Here is a 16,883-nt window from a genome sequence, read left to right on the forward strand (position 1 = left end):
AGCGCTAGAGAGCCCAGGTCAAAGATGACTGATTTAGAGGAGGACCATGACGGCCATGACGGCAGCCAAGAGACCGGCGGTTGGCTTGACGGCCTGGGCAGCACCAGTGAAGGGCTGTCCAGAGGGCGAGCTGGTGGGCTGAGCCGGAGAGGCTCCGGTGGGCTGCTCAGGCTCCTTGGGGTGCTTGGGGTGCTCGGGCTCCTTGGGGTGCTCAGGCTCCTCAGGCTGCTGGGGCTCCTTGGGCTGCTCGGGCTCTTCAGGCTGCTCGGGCTGGCCCGGGGTGCCAGGAGTGCCAGGGGTACCGGGAGTTCCAGGGGTGCCAGGGGTGCCGGGCTCGCCAGGGGTGCTGGGAGATCCGGGGGTGCCAGGAGTACCGGGAGTGCCGGGCTCGCCAGGGGTAGCAGGAGTGCCGGGGGTGGCAGGAGTACCGGGAGTGCCGGGAGTGCCGGGGGTGCCGGGCTCGCCAGGGGTGCCAGGGGTGCCAGGAGTGCCCGGGGTACCGGGGGTGGCAGGAGTGCCGGGCTCACCAGGGGTGCCGGGAGTACCGGGGGTTCCAGGGGTGGCAGGAGTACCGGGAGTACCGGGGGTACCGGGCTCGCCGGGGGTGGCCGGAGTTCCAGGAGTGCCAGGGGTGCCAGGGGTGCCAGGAGAGGGCTGAGGAACAGGAATGGGAACAGGCTTGCTCGTAGGCTTGCCCGGAACCGGCACAACAGTGGAGTTGTGGTAGGGAGCGGGTTTGGTGGTTGGGTGAGGAATGGTGCTGTTGTGTCCAGTCGGGACAGGCTTCTTAGGAGGCACAACAGTGGTGTGGTGAGGCGGCGGCGGGACAGGGTGTCCAGTGCCAGTTGGGACCACAGGCTTGCGAGTCGAGCCGGTGGGAGTCGCCTCATCCTGGTAAGTGGTGGTCTTAGTGACGGTGTTGGTCAGAGTAATCGGGACCGTCAGAGTCTTGGTGCCGCTGGTGACAACAGACGAGGTGACTAGGAATCAAGTCAGATAGGCACTAGGCAAAGTACTTATGTTGGTCACCTTACCTGGGCATTCAGTAGTCACATAGGTGCTTGTCTTGGTGATAATGATGTGAGGCGCAGTCGCGGTAGCGGTCAAGACCTTCCCGGGCTTGTCCACATGCTTGTGAGGCTCATGAGGACCAGGAATCTTGGGGCCAGACTTCTCAACATGTAAGTAAAGATGACTTGTTCATACGAATATCAAGGTACGCACCTCATGGTGTTCCTTGGCAACACCAGCAAGAGCCGGGCCGGCGAGAGCCAGAAGGGCAACAGTTCCTCGGACCATGTCGAAGGTATCAACAATGCCAGAGACAGAAGGGGCAGCAAAATATTCAAAGAAATTTAAACGAGTGAAAGAACAGCGAGCGACTTTTTCTCTGGCTCACAGTAAGCGCGATGAGAAAGAGAAAGAGAAGGGGAGTTGAAGGCAGACGAGCAAAGGTGTCTGTATTTGTAGCCTGTCAAAAGATACTAATGCTGCCGTTTTCGTGCACTCAATCAACTTCTGGCGATAATGCCACTGTAGTATCCATGGGTAGGTAATAAGTCTCGAGGTACGGTTCGAGAGGAGAAGCAAATCTTCAACACTCCAGAGAATAGCACCATTGGTTTGCAGAGATGTAGCAACTGAGGGCGATCCATGGTTTGCAAAGGGACCTGTCTAATCAACCAAGCTGGAGTGTGATCAGGTAATTGACTCAAACATGCTAACCAAGATAGAGACGTGACATCCAGTGGTGTCATTCAGGTGCAAGTTTGAAGTACCCACTTCAAACTTTGGGAGTCTGGAGCAACCTGGTGGCCCTGAGGAGAAATTTCGCGGGCGAATGGCATCACTACCCTGACTACACGGCCTAGCAGATCGAGCATTGAAAGGATCGGTTCTCTTGAAGAGCTAGTTTAGCATGCTCAACATGAAAGCAGACGAGAACAGCCTTGGTAGGCCTGCACGAGCTTGACAGCACGTAGCCTAATGAATAGAGCTGATCTGATAGATCTCAAAGCATATTTGGTCGGCTAAGAGCCTGTACACGGGCATTGGATCAAGAAGAGCAAATCATTCGATCCCCACTCCAGGGGCATCGAAATCGCCCGCCAACCCAAGTGAACAATTTACAAGATCTTCTTGATCTTGCTGGAATGTGGGACTTTGGAAAAGTGCCCCTGCAACGTTACACATTACGTTGGGACCCTCATATTGGAGGAGGAAGCTGGTGACTGAGTGGACAAAAAGAGATATGTCTGTCTGCAATGAGCACACTTGGAGTGGAGCAAGCAAGCGCATGGCCAAGCACCCAGTAGGCAAGATAAAACCGAAATAGCAACATGGTAGGTCCCATAATGGCGTGTCGTCCACTTCATTCTGAATCCCCGAGGGCCATGATGACGTTCCTTCGAGTTCCGATGTGGACTAGTCAACCAGTCAAGGGTAATCAGGGGAACATTGCGATACGATTGCAGAAATTGGCCACACTTGAAGTCTGGTAGAAGGCTCAATATGCGTAGTAGATTGTGCGAGGTTTCATACAAAATGGGTCTCGTCGACGACATCAAAGACTAGTGTAGGCGTCATGCAACAAGGATAGGAGTAGTCATGGCAGGGTCGGTGAACAAAGTGCCGGAAAAGGCAACCCCCTGGAGCTGGTGGCCCCTGAGGAATGTAGGGTGGAGTCGAAGAGCCAATTAATGTGTGTAATGGCCAGCAATAGAAGGGTAGCAGTCGAAGTCGAGGTTGATGTAGTAGATAAAGCCCGAGTGGGGCCCATCGCCGTTTGCGGACCTCTCGGTGGTCCAAGCTCCAGAAGAAATGCACGTGACTAGACTACACCGTCGAGTCACCTGACTAGATTAGGGCTTAGGGCCGGGTAGGAAGGCGCGTCGTCACGCGTCCGGACGGCGCGTTAATGGGCTTGGCCGAGCAGGGAGAAGACATACAGCAAGTGTGAGGACAGGCGAAACATCCCGATCCCAAGCGCAAAGACCTCGAATTTCCCCCAGGATGCCTCATTCTGAATCTCCAGGAACATCGCCGACTCATCACAACGATGAGGGAACTCTACCGGATGCCCCTCCAGTAGACGCGACTTCCAGTGCCGCCGAAAGCAACTCTGATAACCCGCAAAATGAAACGACAGGAGAAAACCTTGCGGAACTCCTATTTGACGATGACGATGACGATGAATACCCTGCATCGAGTGCGCCAGACACGAAAAATGTACCTCCGGCGGTCGAGTGAGTCCTGACCCGTCGATTGATACGACAATTCATGAGAGATGCTAATACCGACATCTTCAGATCCTCTGCGCCTCCACCGGCCAAAGTAGATACCGACACCATGCTTGCTTTTTATCAGCGCCTTTTCCCATTCCGATATCTGTTCCAATGGCTCAACCATGGGATCGTCCCTTCTCCAGACTTTGGGAATCGTGAATTTGCCCTCACGCTTCAGAATGATGCCTATCTCCGATACCAGTCCTATACAACCGCAGACCTGTGAGCCAACCGATTACGAATCGGCACGAGCAAATTGCTGACAGACCATGATTTTAGTTTTCGGAAAGATATCTTGAAAATGAACCCTTCGCGTTTCGAAATCGGACCTGTGTATAATACAAACCCGCGTGATCGCAAAACGCTGCGAGGAGGCCAGATGAAACCCATCTCGAAGGAGTTGGTATTCGATATCGATTTGACAGATTATGACGACATCCGTTCTTGCTGCGAGAAGGCGAATATTTGCGGCAAATGCTGGGCCTTTGTGACGATGGCCATGAAAGTTGTTGACACCGCTCTACGCGATGACTTCGGATTCCAACACATCCTCTGGGTGTACTCCGGTCGTCGTGGTGCCCACGCCTGGGTTTGCGATCCTCGTGCGCGCAGTCTTCCTGATGACCGACGACGGGCTATTGCAGGATACTTGGATCTCATACGGGGAGGATCTCAAAACGGCAAACGTGTGAATTTGAGGCGACCGCTACATCCCCATATGGCTCGGAGCTTGGAAATCCTGAAACCCTATTTCGCCCAGACTACCTTGGTCGATCAGGATACATTCGCTGGCTCTGAGCAAGCGCAGCGACTTCTCTCCCTGCTCCCCGATAAATCGCTGAATGACGCCCTGCGCAAAAAGTGGGAGTCATCGCCGGACCGCTCCAGCACCAGCAAATGGGCCGACATCGATGCTCTTGCTAAAACGGGAAAAAGCAGTACCCTCAAACCTACCGCTCTCCGAGATGCCAAACAAGATGTCGTGTTAGAATACACTTATCCGCGGCTCGATTCCGAAGTCAGTAAGAAAATGATTCACTTGCTGAAGAGTCCCTTCGTCATTCATCCTGGTACCGGTCGTATTTGTGTTCCCATCGATGCTCGAAAGGCAGAAGATTTTGACCCTCTCTCGGTCCCTACCGTTACGGAGTTGCTTGCTGAAATTGATGCCTGGGACGCAGAAAACCCCAATTACTCTGGAGGTGCCGATACGGCGGATGCTGAAGGGAGTGTGCCCAATGGCTCGGATGCCAAGGGTGGTCGGAAATTGCAAGACTACGAGAAAACAAGCCTTAAGCCCTACATCGACTACTTCCGCTCGTTTATTGCTGGGCTTCTCCAAGAAGAGCGCACGGGTAAAAGGGAGCGCAATGAAGAGAAGGTCGAAATCAAATCAGAAAGTATGGAATTCTAAATCTCTCGATTTGTGCCTTGTCTTCACCTTGAAGGGTGTATGATACCGTATCTTTGACGATCATTTGGGATTATTTCAAGCGGGTTGGGAGTTATATTATTCTGTGATCTCATCATGTTCTGGCACGCCATTATGATGGATTCTGGGCGTTTATATTTTATCAATTCAATCCACCCTACATTCGAATATCAGTGACTTAAGCACCACAACCCAAGAACTCGGACGACTTGTCATAACCTGGCCTAGCCGAGCTAAAGAAGAGTACGAGCATATGCAGCTGCATGGTGCAACTTAAATGACTTGAAGATATCAATAGACAGACATATGGTAATTACAAAATTCCTCAATTCGTTTCTATAATAGTACACGTGCACACTGCTTCAAAAGCAGCAAACTGCAACTTCATGAACAAGACTTAAGCTATTGGCAAAGACAATATGTCAATGAGCTCATGCGATACAAAGAATTAATATGATATTTTGACAGGTCCAACCCAATCGAGTCATAACCAAACCCAAGAGAAGGGGTTACCCAGCATGTTGCGATCCTGCTAAGGGTAGAGGCTCGCATTTAAGCGGAGACGAAGTTTTTGACATCTGCAGCAATCAGTTAGGGTGAGCTCTATGGAAGGCAAGGAAAATGAAAACTTACTCTCAAGCCAGCGAACGTACTCCTTCTGCTCCTTGACCTGAATATAATCGGGGATCATGTTGGCAAGCTCGGCGTTGATGCCGCGCTCCTCGAGGTAGCGCTCCAGGAAAGTCTGCAAGTCCTCGTCCAAGTTCTCAAAAGGAGGACCGGCATACAAGCTCTGTCTAGCCCAGTCCTTCTCGGCAGTCTGGGCATAGGCCAAGTCAGGCTTGTTGAAGTACGACACCTCCTCGATCTGGAAGAGGCCGTCCTGAACAACGGTTTGGATCAGAAGAGCGCCGGTGCTGGGCTTCTCAACGGTGACATTGACACGAGCAGGGAAGCTAGGCTCGAGGTCTTCGACCTCGCGATCGGCGGGGGCAATGCTGTCCTCGGGGTGTTGAGACACATTGCCATTCCGTCCCTGGTTGGCGGGCTGATGGCCGGACTGGAAGTCCATCTCATCACCAAGGGCAGCATCATCAAAGTCTTCCTGTTCGCTGAGGTTCTGGAGATCGGCAACGGTGAAGGTAAGTCGGATCCTATCAGGGAAACAAGGTTAGTTGCGGGGGGGAAAATACCATGAACCAGGGCCTGCGACTGGCAACAGAGCTCGGTAGGATTGGAATCAACACTTACTCCTCGTTGCCAAGCTTCTTCGTCAGCACAACCTCCTGCTCTCCGGGAACGTCCTTGACCTAGATTGAGATGATTAGATTTCCTTCGCTTTTGATAAACCGCTGAGAGCAGGTGTACATACCTCCCACGAGTTGTTCTGAAGGACATATTGGATGTTCTGAACAGACGCTTCTAAGTCATTGAGACCGGAAGACTTCTCATGCTTCAACTCATCTTCGAGCTTGGCAGCAAGTTCGACATCACCTATTAGAGGATTCGATGATTAGTATGATGTTTGCAGGATTCCATCGCACTTCTCAATGCCGGGGCGAACGCCACAATGAATAGACGGTGCACAATTGGGAAACGCGGATTGAATATGCAAAAGTTATCATACCATCAGCGGCAGGCTGCTTGAATGCCTGAGAGGTCGAGAAAGCGGCATAAGAAGACCTCGTGGCCTGCTTCAACGAAGACTGGAGAAAAGTGTTCTTGGGGACGGCCGACGCAGGTCGGTAGAGGGCGGAGCGAGAGGACGTAGCGACAGAGCGCGAAACCGTGCGGGGCAGGGAGCGGGCAAGAGCGCGGAGAGAAAACATTTTGAAGAGTGGATGGGTGGGATGAATAGAGGATGATGGAGAGAAAGAAGACGAAGTTGACGGACGGAAAGTTTGGAACTGATGATGTTACCGTTGCCGCTACTGGTCAGGCGCCAAGACTTGGAGCTTCTGTGCGCCAAGCTTTGTTCATACGATGGGATTGCGATGGTCAGGTTATTCTAGCAAATTACCTCTACTCTGTACATTGGCTAAGAATTTCACTCTCGTAATTGTACTACTAGGAATTCGTGCCTCATGGGGTCACAGTAATTAGGTATATACAATCATGCATGCCATTGTCCCGTAATTGAAAGCAAATGTCACAACATACGCCGACTTTTTTGTGAAGGAAAAACGAAAGAAAAAAGAGAAACCACTATACACCGAGGAATATGAAAGATGACCTCACGACATGCCCTTCGGCGGAAAGGCTGACGACTGTTTCTCTCCATCTTTAGTGAGACGGATGAATTTCATCGTACTCAAACCGGACCAATCGCCATTCCACGACGCAAGTTTCTTGATCACATCCTGCTGGCTGATATCGGGCATCCAAAATCCAGTCTTGAATTCCTTGTCCTCCACGTCCGTTCGTTGCAACAGGGCTTCTTCGCGCTTGCTAGGCGGTCGACCTTTCCGGCGCTCGCTTTGTAGCTGTTCGATCTCGGGGACGCTGCGGTTGATGTATCTGATCATATCGGTATTAATAGACACTCTAGTATTCGGGGAATATCCCACCAACCTTGCGGCCACATCCATCATGTCCTTGTCGGAGAACGGCCCACTATCTTCAGGAATGTTATCTTGGAAATAGGCAATCCGGTCCACTAAAAACAAAATGTCAGCGATTTTTCAAGACCCGATATAGAAGACGCAGGTCTCACCATATGTCTGTCTCCCCCGCGACATATTGGTGTGGACTCGAGCGACTCGGTCGTCTCTCGCATTGGCGCGGCGCAGTCTCTTTGCATCGCGGCTGTTCTCATGAAGCGCCTCGACGACTCCGCGCTTCTTGGAGATATGCTTATGAACTTTAGATAATGTCTTCGGCATAACGGGCGTCTGGATTCCTTGGTCTGGGGCGTTCCAAACTGTGCGCAATAATTCGTGCCCGCTGATGACCTTCCCTTCCCTACTTTTTTTTTCTCGGGGCAGAATCACAGGCGGTGAGACTCTCGTGTATTACCGCCTCAAGGCAACCAATTAAGAGGGCGCCCTATGCATCGCGTCCCTTTGGCGCGTCGGAGGGTCGAAGTCAAACATTCCAATCTCGTTGTCCTGGCCATCGTCTTTGAGGAGGGTTCGACAGGGTTTCTTGGCAATTTGGCCCTCCGTTCCTCTTTCTCTTAACATCGCTCCGATGACCCTGTTACTCCAAACTATCCTCGACGCCTAACCGCCAAACGGTCACGTTCGATGCCCGTTTAGGCCGTACAGGTAAACAATTACGAGGAGTCTGTCCTTCATCGGTGTTCACGATGGGTATTAAAGGTAGGATGAACTTGCGCGTGCTCCAGAATCATGCAACTTACTGACTCAATTCTCAGGGCTTCATGGCCTTCTCAAGTCTATTCAGAAGCCATGTCACCTGAAGAAGTTCAGTGGGCAAACCCTTGGGGTTGATGCGTATGGATGGCTCCATCGAGGCACCATTGCTTGTGCTGTCGATTTAGTTCTCGACAGGCCAACGACGAAGTGTGTTCTGATCAGTGGAAGCGGCGGGCATAAATGCTAACTTCAAGCCAGACACATCGACTTCGTCCTTAACCGAGTTCGAATGCTCCTTCACTTTGGCGTCACGCCCTACCTGGTCTTCGATGGAGACGATCTACCCAGCAAATCCGGAACCGAGACCGACCGCCATAAAAAACGCCAGGACAGCAAAGCCCTGGGGCTAGAGCTGCAGCGGAAAGGCAGAACGGCTGAAGCGTACCAGGAATTGCAGAAAGCTGTTGATGTAACTCCTCTGATGGCCCGTCAATTGATCGAGGAATTGAAGAAGATGAAGGTTCAATACGTGGTGGCACCATACGAGGCAGACGCACAACTGGTTTATCTGGAAAGGCAGGGCATTATTAATGGCATTATATCCGAAGACTCCGACTTGCTCGTGTTCGGCGCGAAGAGGCTGTTGTCAAAGCTCGATCAATATGGTGATTGCATTGAGATCAACCGAGCGGACTTCACAGCCTGTCGTGAAGTGAGCCTCATCGGGTGGACAGACGCTGATTTCCGGCACATGTGCATTCTGAGTGGCTGCGATTACTTGCCTAATATTGCACGGATGGGTCTCAAGACGGCATATCGGAGCATTCGAAAATACAAGAGTGTTGAGAGGGCGTTGCGCATGTTTCAATTTGAGGGCCAATACCAAGTTCCCGCGGACTATCTTCAGAACTTCAAGCAGGCCGAGCTTACGTTCCTTTACCAGAGGGTGTTTTGTCCGAAAGCCAGAAAGCTGGTGACACTGACTCCGCTAGGAGACGATGTCAAACTAGAGGAGCTTACGTTTATTGGGGACGATGTGGAACCGGCCACGGCTGTGGGAGTTGCTCATGGTGACTTGGACCCGACCACCAAGAAACCGCTCGTGGTAAAGCCCCTGGCAGTGAGACAACTCGCCAACGGCTTGAGTCGCCGACAAACGCTCGGCTCGTCAGCAGAGCTGAAGCCGAAGAAATCAATCAATTCATTCTTCACCCCTAAGCGGGTTCCTTTGGCTGAGCTGGACCCGAACAGTCTCACGCCGTCTCCGAGCCAGCAAAGATTGCTAGAGCGTCATGCAAACAACTCCTGGGCCAGCAACCCTGTGACTCCAAGGTCAGACAACGTGAGGTCGGCGTCATCTCTAATGCGGCAGTCCTCTAGTCCCTTGGTGAGGAGCGTTGAGCGCAACTCTTTCTTAGCCCATGCCTCGCGAGCGTCGAATTTGCAGCCCGTCAAAAGACAACGGCTGTGTTCTGAGGCGGACGAGGCCTCTTTATCCAATCTTCCTGATTGTCGCAGCCGGTTCTTCGCTTCTGGGCAACAGGAGACTAGTCCAAGTGGCTTTAAGGCGTCTCGAAGCAAAAAGGCCCGCAAGTCTAATCTGGACGTCTTTTCTGATGACATCGCAGAAGACATCATGACGCAGCTACCTGATCCAGCACGGGCTCCCAATGAACCAAAAGAGGATGTCAAAGACGCTGGCCATCCGATCAAGGATGTCAGGGAAGAGTTCAAATCTGTACCAGGCCCTGGAGATTCTCCTGAAGGCACAGAAACTACTATCAAGAAGGATGGTAATGTCAGGCATAAAGCGACCAGCTCAACTACAGTGCATTCCCCCGACAAGTCTGTGAGTGTGGAATTGAATGCGGAAATGTTTCACCAAGTTCTGGACTATCACGTTACAAGACAGAATTCCTCTTTACTCTCCAGGTATCATTTTCAACCTAATGCCGGTGCCAAGACAACTACCAGCAACGGGAGCAGCCCCCAGGATACGAGAAGACCTGTTCCAGGAAGAACAGCGTCAGTGAGAAATGGAAATGGTGGAACCTCACCCAGACGCCAGCGCCTGACGCCATTACAACGTCTGGGTCAGACCGCCCTCGCTCGATCTCAGTCCATGAATACCATCTCTCCTTCGGTTACGAGACCAACTCCTCGCACCCTCGGAAGAACTACCAGTGCTTTGGAAAGTGACGTGGCATCCCAACACCCTATCTTCAGTCCACAAGGCAGTGAGGATATGCTGGTCCCGGATAGCGAAGACGAAGCCGATGGATCCGACGTCGGCGATCGGCCAAAACCTGCTCCCTTGAACCTACAGCAGTTCTCCTTCTCAGCTGGATAATATTATAGCGGTTCTGGCTTATTGTATAGATGCAAGAGCATCACACATTGGTGCAGCTGTATCATTTCATTTTTGTGTTACGTCATTGGGCGACTCGCAAACCATTTAGCATAGGCATCATGGTGTTTTTGAGGCATATTTATTGGCACATGGCGATTTGTATACCCTAGAGAAGATTAGGAGAGATTGGGCGAACACATTGGAGGCACTTCTTCGTGCCTTGATAGATACCTAATGATATTATCCCGTCTGGCAAGTTGATCTACTCAGAAATTGAGAGGCTGGGGAGATCCCGTGTTGATAACGCGATAAGCGGTGGGGCCAACCCAAAACGGGGCCTGGACCAATCCAGATCCGCCCTAGCGCCGTCGGCGGGGCAGATTTAGCCCGATGAGGACGAGTGGACCCCTTAGGAGCGGCAGGCGGTGAGGGGCGGTTACCGGGGAACGGCGAGAGTAAACAAAACGGCGTTGGCCCAGCCTCTCCATTTCGCCCTTGTATAGACATCCCCAGCCACCAGACTATCGTCACCATTCGCATTCCTCTCGCTCGTGCCAAAGCATTCTGGCCTGGTTTTAGTGGTGAAAGATCTGATCAGCTACGCTCTCCCTCTTCCCCCCCCCCTTCTCCCCTTACCCAATTCTCCATCTCCCTTTCCCACCTCCATTCCTTACCTTTCCTATTTCCGACACATATCGCACGCCTCCGGAAATCGGAACATTTGCATCACGAGTTCACGATTTGATTGTCTCTGACGAGTATCACATTGGCCCAGGTTCGATCGGAAAGGAGGTCTGCATTCTTTGGACCTTCATTGACGGCACTCGTTCCACATTCCATACCGACGTTATCGTCCGATCCATTCAGCATTCCTTCGTTATCACTCTTCGGTCCACGATATCGACAATCCAAGATCACGAGACCTTACGATCGTTCTGTACAGAGCATATTGGCGATAGAATAGCCCAGGGTTGGGAGCTATTCAGTGACCCTCGAACGCTCCTTCTCGGGGGGCCCGAGAAGCGAGTCATACCGTGCGCAGAAAGGAGCAGATAGAGGATTGATTATTCGCCATGGCTGCCATTGGGGCTAAGTTTGCCCGTACGCTCTCTTGGATAGCAAAGAATGCTGGTTCACGGGCTAATGGTTGTGTCTAGGGTTCATACCGATGATCGGGTACCACCACGTGCTTATGATTATAATCGCCGTCGCTATCATTCTTCTCTGTGAGTCTGCCCTTCCAGGCCCGTACCACGGAATGCCACTAACCATCGCAGCTCTACTATTGGCGGGTTGCTCGTCATCTTCGCCGCAAATCCCCGACATCTTTTTGATCTCGATGTACTACACGCGCTACGACCCGGTGTTTAACCTCGCGCAAGTTGACCCTGGCGTGGTGACCGCAACGGCCAACATTGTGGGAGGAGCAGAGATGGAGGTCCGTGTGGGATACTTTGGTATCTGTGTGTCGCCGGATAGCGGGTCTTACATCTGCAACTCCAATGCGACTGCGCTGGCAGAGATCGTTACGGTCGACCAAGACCCATTGAACTTGATCTGGGTCGCTTCGACATTCAAAGACGCCGTGGTCTTCCCTTACCTACTGTACGTGAATTCTACCTGTTTGACTCGATCTGTCCGGTTCGTTTCAGATCACTAACCCAATATAGGATCATCGCGGTCATTCTCGCCTTTTTCTGCTTCATCCTTCTCGCCACGTTCCCCGGATGGCACGAGGAAACCGACGCCACCGGCTCTGAACGGGAGGTGAAACCGTTCCCATCACGACCCGTCTCCCAAGCCGCTCTTGCGCTCATCTTTATCGCGTCCGTCTTCGTGCTAGTATCGGTGCTATGGCAACACACGGCGTCCGTGGCCGCCAGTACGATCGCCCAGGATATGGGCAATGGCAGTGTCAAGAGTGGTGTGGGCACGTCCGCGATGGTTCTGGGTTGGTTCGGATTCGGTCTCATGGTCGTGGTGACCATCGGATTACTGGTCATGATTCTCAGCATCAAACTGATACGACAATTGACGGATGAAGACTAGTCCGTGTGAATGGGAAAATCACCCATTCTATATTTCCTTGATTTATTCCCCTTGACTTTTCTTTACGCATGATCTTTTTGGACGCAACGGACACGAACGGCACATGAATAATACGACAACACCCCCTACGATATTAACCCCCTACGACATTTGGAAATTATGAAAATGGAAATGGAAATGGAAATGGCTATGAAAATGATAATGAACTTATGGCCCTGGAAGGGTCTCCCTACCGTTCATTATATCTTAACCTCTCCTCCCTCTCGCACCCTGTACATTCTGCCGTGCTTGAATTGGTCAATGATTTGATGTTTTTTTACCCCTGTATAAAAAGGATTTCCCCTTTTGTTAATCATTTTTCTTCTTTTACTTTTTTTTGTGTTTGCTACTTCATTGGGATGGGATACGGATGACGAGGACTGGATTCTGGGAAACTTTGGGACGCCGTTACGTGGAAATGGACTTTTTTGCAATCAATTTGTTTTCCTTGTGTTTTCTTTCTCTGTTTAGATCGTGATAAAGTCGAATGGAAGATCACATACATATAGATGATATGAAACACGCTATGTTCTTGCTTAGTCGATTAGGCCTACTGCTTACCTGAACGGTCGTGTCGTATGGGCCCTGTAGACAGCACATACAAATGGATTAAAAATGTCTCCACTGTAGTGCAGAAGCAGGAGCCTTGCAGGGTTAACTTTCAATCGGGTTCCCGCATGGGCTATCTACAGAAACCGCAATAACTTCACGCTCCTATGTAAGAATAGCTGGATGTGAGAATATTCTATCCTTATACTTTTATATGCCATGTAAACTGGCTTCGTCTTGTGACGACTTCTGGGCCATTGGGCTTGTGAAAAGCCAGTCGATGCGGAGCAAACATAAGCAGCAGTATTGGACTTGGGTTAATGGCACAGAAACATATCTATCACTACCTAATAGACTAGATTGATTGAATTGACTCGGAGCTTGGCAATATGAAGGCATTCCTACATGCTTTGGCAAATGTACTTTCTAGGAATCAAATCGTGTCAGTGTATTGCGGTAGCGGAAGTTTTTCAAACTTCCGACTGCCGACTGTAAGTAGGAAGCGATCACTGATAGAACTTGAGCATGAGCTCAAAGATTGTTTTCTCATATGAGAAGATGCAAAATATTATCTGGTGATATGTTCTTGGCTCTATAGGTATAACCAACTAGCCCGGCGAAATGAAGGATGCATTCCATTGCTCAATGACCCTCAATCATACATGCTCCATGGCCTAGAAGACATAATCAATGGAGCATTCCCCGCACCGCTCTAGAATCATCGAGTGTCCATTCGGACTTCCATCAATTTAGACCGCACTGTCACCAACATAGCTCATGCCCTTGATGTATGTACATCCTCCGACGTAGCCCTAGTCCCATATCGAAGGACCAGTCGCATACTCTGACTTTTCGGCAAGAACATCATTGCGGTGACAAGTATATCAAATAAAGATGCTTTGCCCGCCGGGGAGGGCGGCTGTTTATGTTGCCAAGCTGACAGCCGTGATGACAGGTGTTTTGGTATGGGATTTTGATCCACGATTCGCATCTCCAGTCAATCATCGAATTCGCATGGTCGATCCGATGCAATTCTGTCAAATGGCCCGCTGAGCGCGCGGGCGTATCTCCTGTTCAGATCCTGCTGGTGGTGGGATACTTTGTCCCAAGAGAGGAGGCTAGTCGATTTCCACCTTATAGCGTTGAAATAATTCATAGCAAATGCAACCCTGGCTCAAGTCCATCGGAAGTAATGCGTCATCGGATAGCCTAGGAATTCACACTGTTCGATATCCTGGAAAGTAGACCGAGCACTAGGGAAGTCCAAGCGCTGCATAGGTCCCTCAAGATGCGAGACTTCTTCCCACCGATCAAAATTGTTGACTGCCTCCAGTACTCCGGAGTATCCGCGCGCTTGAAGATAGTCAGTCGAAGGGTTCGGCTGGCCTGAGCGAACAAATTCGGCGAAATAGGCCGATACGAGTTCAACGGATCGAAGGTCCAAGCGGTCTCGGATAGCCTCTAAGTTGCCAAAAATCCAAGGGAGATCGGAGCCATGAAGACGGAAGTATGGGAGTTCAGGGTCGCCATTAGGAAAATCAGATGTTGCCTTCGGTCCCCCGACGTGATTAGGATCTCGACCCCCCGTAGTCCTTTCCATCTGATAGTAATAAGCAGGCTTAAACCGTCCTGACGTGGAGCCGGCGAACGCTGTCGCTTGGTTGACGCAGCGGACGCGAAGGTCTGTGGCAACTCGTTGGGCGACATTGAAGGAGTCCAGAGTCATGTTGCCAGTGTCCCGATAGGGGAAGAGACCGGAGTCCATGATTTTTCGAGCATGGGTTTCATCAATCCCCAGGGCTATTTGAACTCCTTCCAGCGGTGTTTTGATCGAAGCAGGTGGGTATTGACAGAAAGAGGCACCGTCGTTGGCAGTGTTTCCAAAAATAACAGGGATACCAGGGTGTTTCCAGCTCGCGCGGAGGAGATTAATCTCTTTCGAGTTCACATAATGACCATCCTGGACAATGTGTCCCGCAACACTATCCAGCCCAACCAGTCTCGACGCCGGGACATCTCGTAAGCAGGCGACTTGCTGTTCGGGGGTCCCTTTGGCGCAGCCTGCCTCCACAAGCACCTGCTTTCCGGTAGAATTATATGATTCTTCGATGGTCAGATACGAGCTGAATGGCGTTGCGAAGTCGTTTTTACGGCCAAGTCCAATGCCACCTCCGAGATTCGACATGGCAACGGCGCCGTGAAACAGACCCGACGCAGGGTTGGAGTCCAACAGAGCTCTCACGGAGGCCGCGCCGGCAAATTCACCGACGATAGTGATGCGATCGGGGTCCCCACCGAATTGAGCGATGTTTTTAGCGGTCCACTACTCATGTGTCAGTATTGTAGATCCCGGAAATGCGGCAAGATATGTATCCCAGTTACCTCGAGAGCGAGAACCTGGTCGCCCAACCCGTAGTTCCCTTGCAGGTCCGTCCCCGGAACAGCCAAAAACCCCAACGTGGAGAGTCGGTAATTGAACGTCACCACCACGATATCCTCGCGCGAAGCCAGGTTCCCTCCGTCGGTTAGACTATCGGCACCAGACCCGTCGGTAAAATCGCCACCATGGATCCAGAACAAAACAGGCTTCAAGCCCTCCTTGGAGTTCTTTCTCGGAAGATACGGGGTCTGGATGTTCAGGAACAGGCAATCTTCGCTACCACCTCGTGCCTGGGCGCAGCTGGGCCCGTACTTTGTCGCGCGGATCGCCTTCGCTCTAGGAGAATGGGGCACTGCGTACGCGAAACGCTGCGGCACGTCGGCATAAGGAATACCTAAGAAGCGAAACGACTTCTGGTCCCGAGACCCGACATACGAAATGCCTTCCGACTCGATGCGCAATTCCGTGGACCGAGTCGCATGTTTACTAGCTGCCGGAGAACTGACTGCGCTGGATCGAGCACCACTCTGGGTGCACAACACGGGCAATTTGAAGTCTCGACCGGGGTAGGGCAGGACCTGAAACTTGTCGGAGCCCTGCGTCACGGAGAGAAGGCCGTTGCGAATGTAGTAGCTGTTGGTCGAATTGGCTCTGCCCGAGTGGACGAGGTAGGAGAACAGGTGTTTGAAATCCTCTTTATGCTCCTCGAGGGTCCCGTTGGAGATCATGGTCTCCCCGATCTCCTGGCACGCCTCGCGGATATCGTACTGGTGCATGCGATCCAGGAGGATGGCACCGACATGGTTTGAGTCGTCCGAGGCATTAAGGTTGTTTTGGTAAAGCAGCGTCAGCGACGTTTTCTCGTTGGCCACGGGCATATAATTGCCAATCGGCGACTGGTGGTCATGGGGATTGGCTCCCAGGGCCAGGGGCGTAAGAAGGCCTAGGATGAGTAAATAGTTCATGATTTTGAAGTTATTGCGCCTGGTAGCCCGAGATGTAGATCTTCACGAACGATTTCTGCGCATTGCGACCATGTATTGCGCCTCTGTTTATTTGACTGAGTTGATCGAAGGAAAGTTGTCAAGACATGGCGATGACAGGACAGGGTCCGACGAGAGAACAATCCCCAAAAGGAGAGAGCCACGAGACCAGGCGACCTTTTTTAAATAAATCGCATGGACAGCAAATTAGCAACTGACAAAGGAAGAAAAGGCGGGGGGGAAAAGAGCAAAGGCCCCATCGGTAGTTCGACGCTAACATCAATAGTCGTGACTCTTTGGGGCGACCATGTCTTGGACGCTGCAGCCTCGGCGTTCGCTGAGGTCAGCCTGAACTTCTGGAGTCTATTGAATTCCATTATTTCGGATGGATTTGAAGGTTGAACCTGTTCAACGGGGCCAGATCAGATGCAAGGGAAGTTCGCTTGGGGCAGAATCATTGCAAAAGCAGTCCAAGTGGATATTCATCGCCAGGCACCGAT

General features: G+C 51.5%; 7 protein-coding genes across 9 annotated transcripts; 3 read left to right on the forward strand and 4 right to left on the reverse strand.

Moving 5' to 3' along the window:
• Positions 1-33: 33 nt before the first annotated feature.
• Positions 34-1,299, reverse strand: cspA (putative cell surface protein; the record flags this gene model as incomplete). The annotated part of the gene is made up of 3 exons (XM_046086236.1): positions 34-980; positions 1,035-1,170; positions 1,225-1,299. 3 exons carry the CDS (start codon positions 1,297-1,299, stop codon positions 34-36), a joined length of 1,158 nt encoding a protein of 385 aa, XP_045942199.1.
• A 537-nt stretch (positions 1,300-1,836) lies between these two features.
• On the forward strand, positions 1,837-4,922 carry PRI1. 2 transcript variants are annotated; one of them, XM_046086237.1, is made up of 3 exons: positions 1,837-3,245; positions 3,309-3,506; positions 3,564-4,922. In XM_046086237.1, exons 1-3 carry the CDS (start codon positions 3,013-3,015, stop codon positions 4,696-4,698), a joined length of 1,566 nt encoding a protein of 521 aa, XP_045942200.1. In that variant the 5' UTR covers positions 1,837-3,012; the 3' UTR covers positions 4,699-4,922. The 2 variants fall into 2 exon arrangements, with proteins under 2 accessions (XP_045942200.1, XP_045942201.1); XM_046086238.1 differs by having other exon boundaries at positions 1,837-3,506.
• A 3-nt stretch (positions 4,923-4,925) lies between these two features.
• On the reverse strand, positions 4,926-6,603 carry MAM33 (MAM33 family protein). Its single transcript, XM_046086239.1, has 5 exons — positions 6,344-6,603; positions 6,089-6,210; positions 5,968-6,026; positions 5,350-5,870; positions 4,926-5,294 (listed from the first exon to the last, which is right to left on the reverse strand). Exons 1-5 carry the CDS (start codon positions 6,543-6,545, stop codon positions 5,269-5,271), a joined length of 930 nt encoding a protein of 309 aa, XP_045942202.1. The 5' UTR covers positions 6,546-6,603; the 3' UTR covers positions 4,926-5,268.
• Positions 6,604-6,950: 347 nt separating this feature from the next.
• Positions 6,951-7,598, reverse strand: TMA16 (translation machinery-associated protein 16; the record flags this gene model as incomplete). The annotated part of the gene is made up of 3 exons (XM_046086240.1): positions 6,951-7,233; positions 7,288-7,372; positions 7,430-7,598. The coding sequence occupies 3 exons, from the start codon at positions 7,596-7,598 to the stop codon at positions 6,951-6,953; spliced, it is 537 nt and encodes a 178-aa protein (XP_045942203.1).
• A 193-nt stretch (positions 7,599-7,791) lies between these two features.
• On the forward strand, positions 7,792-10,640 carry EXO1. 2 transcript variants are annotated; one of them, XM_046086241.1, is made up of 3 exons: positions 7,792-8,036; positions 8,093-8,240; positions 8,292-10,640. In XM_046086241.1, the coding sequence occupies exons 1-3, from the start codon at positions 8,024-8,026 to the stop codon at positions 10,381-10,383; spliced, it is 2,253 nt and encodes a 750-aa protein (XP_045942204.1). In that variant the 5' UTR covers positions 7,792-8,023; the 3' UTR covers positions 10,384-10,640. The 2 variants fall into 2 exon arrangements, with proteins under 2 accessions (XP_045942204.1, XP_045942205.1); XM_046086242.1 differs by having other exon boundaries at positions 8,093-10,640.
• An 816-nt stretch (positions 10,641-11,456) lies between these two features.
• LDX57_004574 (Fig1 domain-containing protein) lies at positions 11,457-12,432 on the forward strand (the record flags this gene model as incomplete). The annotated part of the gene is made up of 4 exons (XM_046086243.1): positions 11,457-11,484; positions 11,541-11,609; positions 11,661-11,988; positions 12,054-12,432. 4 exons carry the CDS (start codon positions 11,457-11,459, stop codon positions 12,430-12,432), a joined length of 804 nt encoding a protein of 267 aa, XP_045942206.1.
• Positions 12,433-14,194: 1,762 nt separating this feature from the next.
• Positions 14,195-16,365, reverse strand: LDX57_004575 (putative carboxylesterase; the record flags this gene model as incomplete). Its single annotated transcript, XM_046086244.1, has 2 exons — positions 14,195-15,343; positions 15,403-16,365. 2 exons carry the CDS (start codon positions 16,363-16,365, stop codon positions 14,195-14,197), a joined length of 2,112 nt encoding a protein of 703 aa, XP_045942207.1.
• Between the last annotated feature and the right edge of the window lie 518 nt (positions 16,366-16,883).

The sequence above is a fragment of the Aspergillus melleus genome, assembly GCF_016097325.1.
Source record: "Aspergillus melleus strain CBS 546.65 chromosome Unknown contig2, whole genome shotgun sequence".
NCBI lineage: Eukaryota > Fungi > Ascomycota > Eurotiomycetes > Eurotiales > Aspergillaceae > Aspergillus > Aspergillus melleus.

What these genes read in the sequence shown, in the direction of transcription:
- PRI1 (XM_046086237.1), top strand. Translation starts at nt 3,013, where the DNA reads ATGCCTCATTCTGAATCTCCAGGAACATCGCCGACTCATCACAACGAT. An exon ending in AATGTACCTCCGGCGGTCGA is followed by an intron (nt 3,246 to 3,308) that starts GTGAGTCCTGAC and finishes CGACATCTTCAG; the next exon opens with ATCCTCTGCGCCTCCACCGG. An exon ending in TCCTATACAACCGCAGACCT is followed by an intron (nt 3,507 to 3,563) that starts GTGAGCCAACCG and finishes CCATGATTTTAG; the next exon opens with TTTTCGGAAAGATATCTTGA.
- MAM33 (XM_046086239.1), bottom strand. Translation starts at nt 6,545, where the DNA reads ATGTTTTCTCTCCGCGCTCTTGCCCGCTCCCTGCCCCGCACGGTTTCG. An exon ending in TTCAGAACAACTCGTGGGAG is followed by an intron (nt 6,027 to 6,088) that starts GTATGTACACCT and finishes ATCTCAATCTAG; the next exon opens with GTCAAGGACGTTCCCGGAGA. An exon ending in GTACGTTCGCTGGCTTGAGA is followed by an intron (nt 5,295 to 5,349) that starts GTAAGTTTTCAT and finishes TGATTGCTGCAG; the next exon opens with ATGTCAAAAACTTCGTCTCC.
- EXO1 (XM_046086241.1), top strand. An exon ending in CTCGACAGGCCAACGACGAA is followed by an intron (nt 8,241 to 8,291) that starts GTGTGTTCTGAT and finishes ACTTCAAGCCAG; the next exon opens with ACACATCGACTTCGTCCTTA.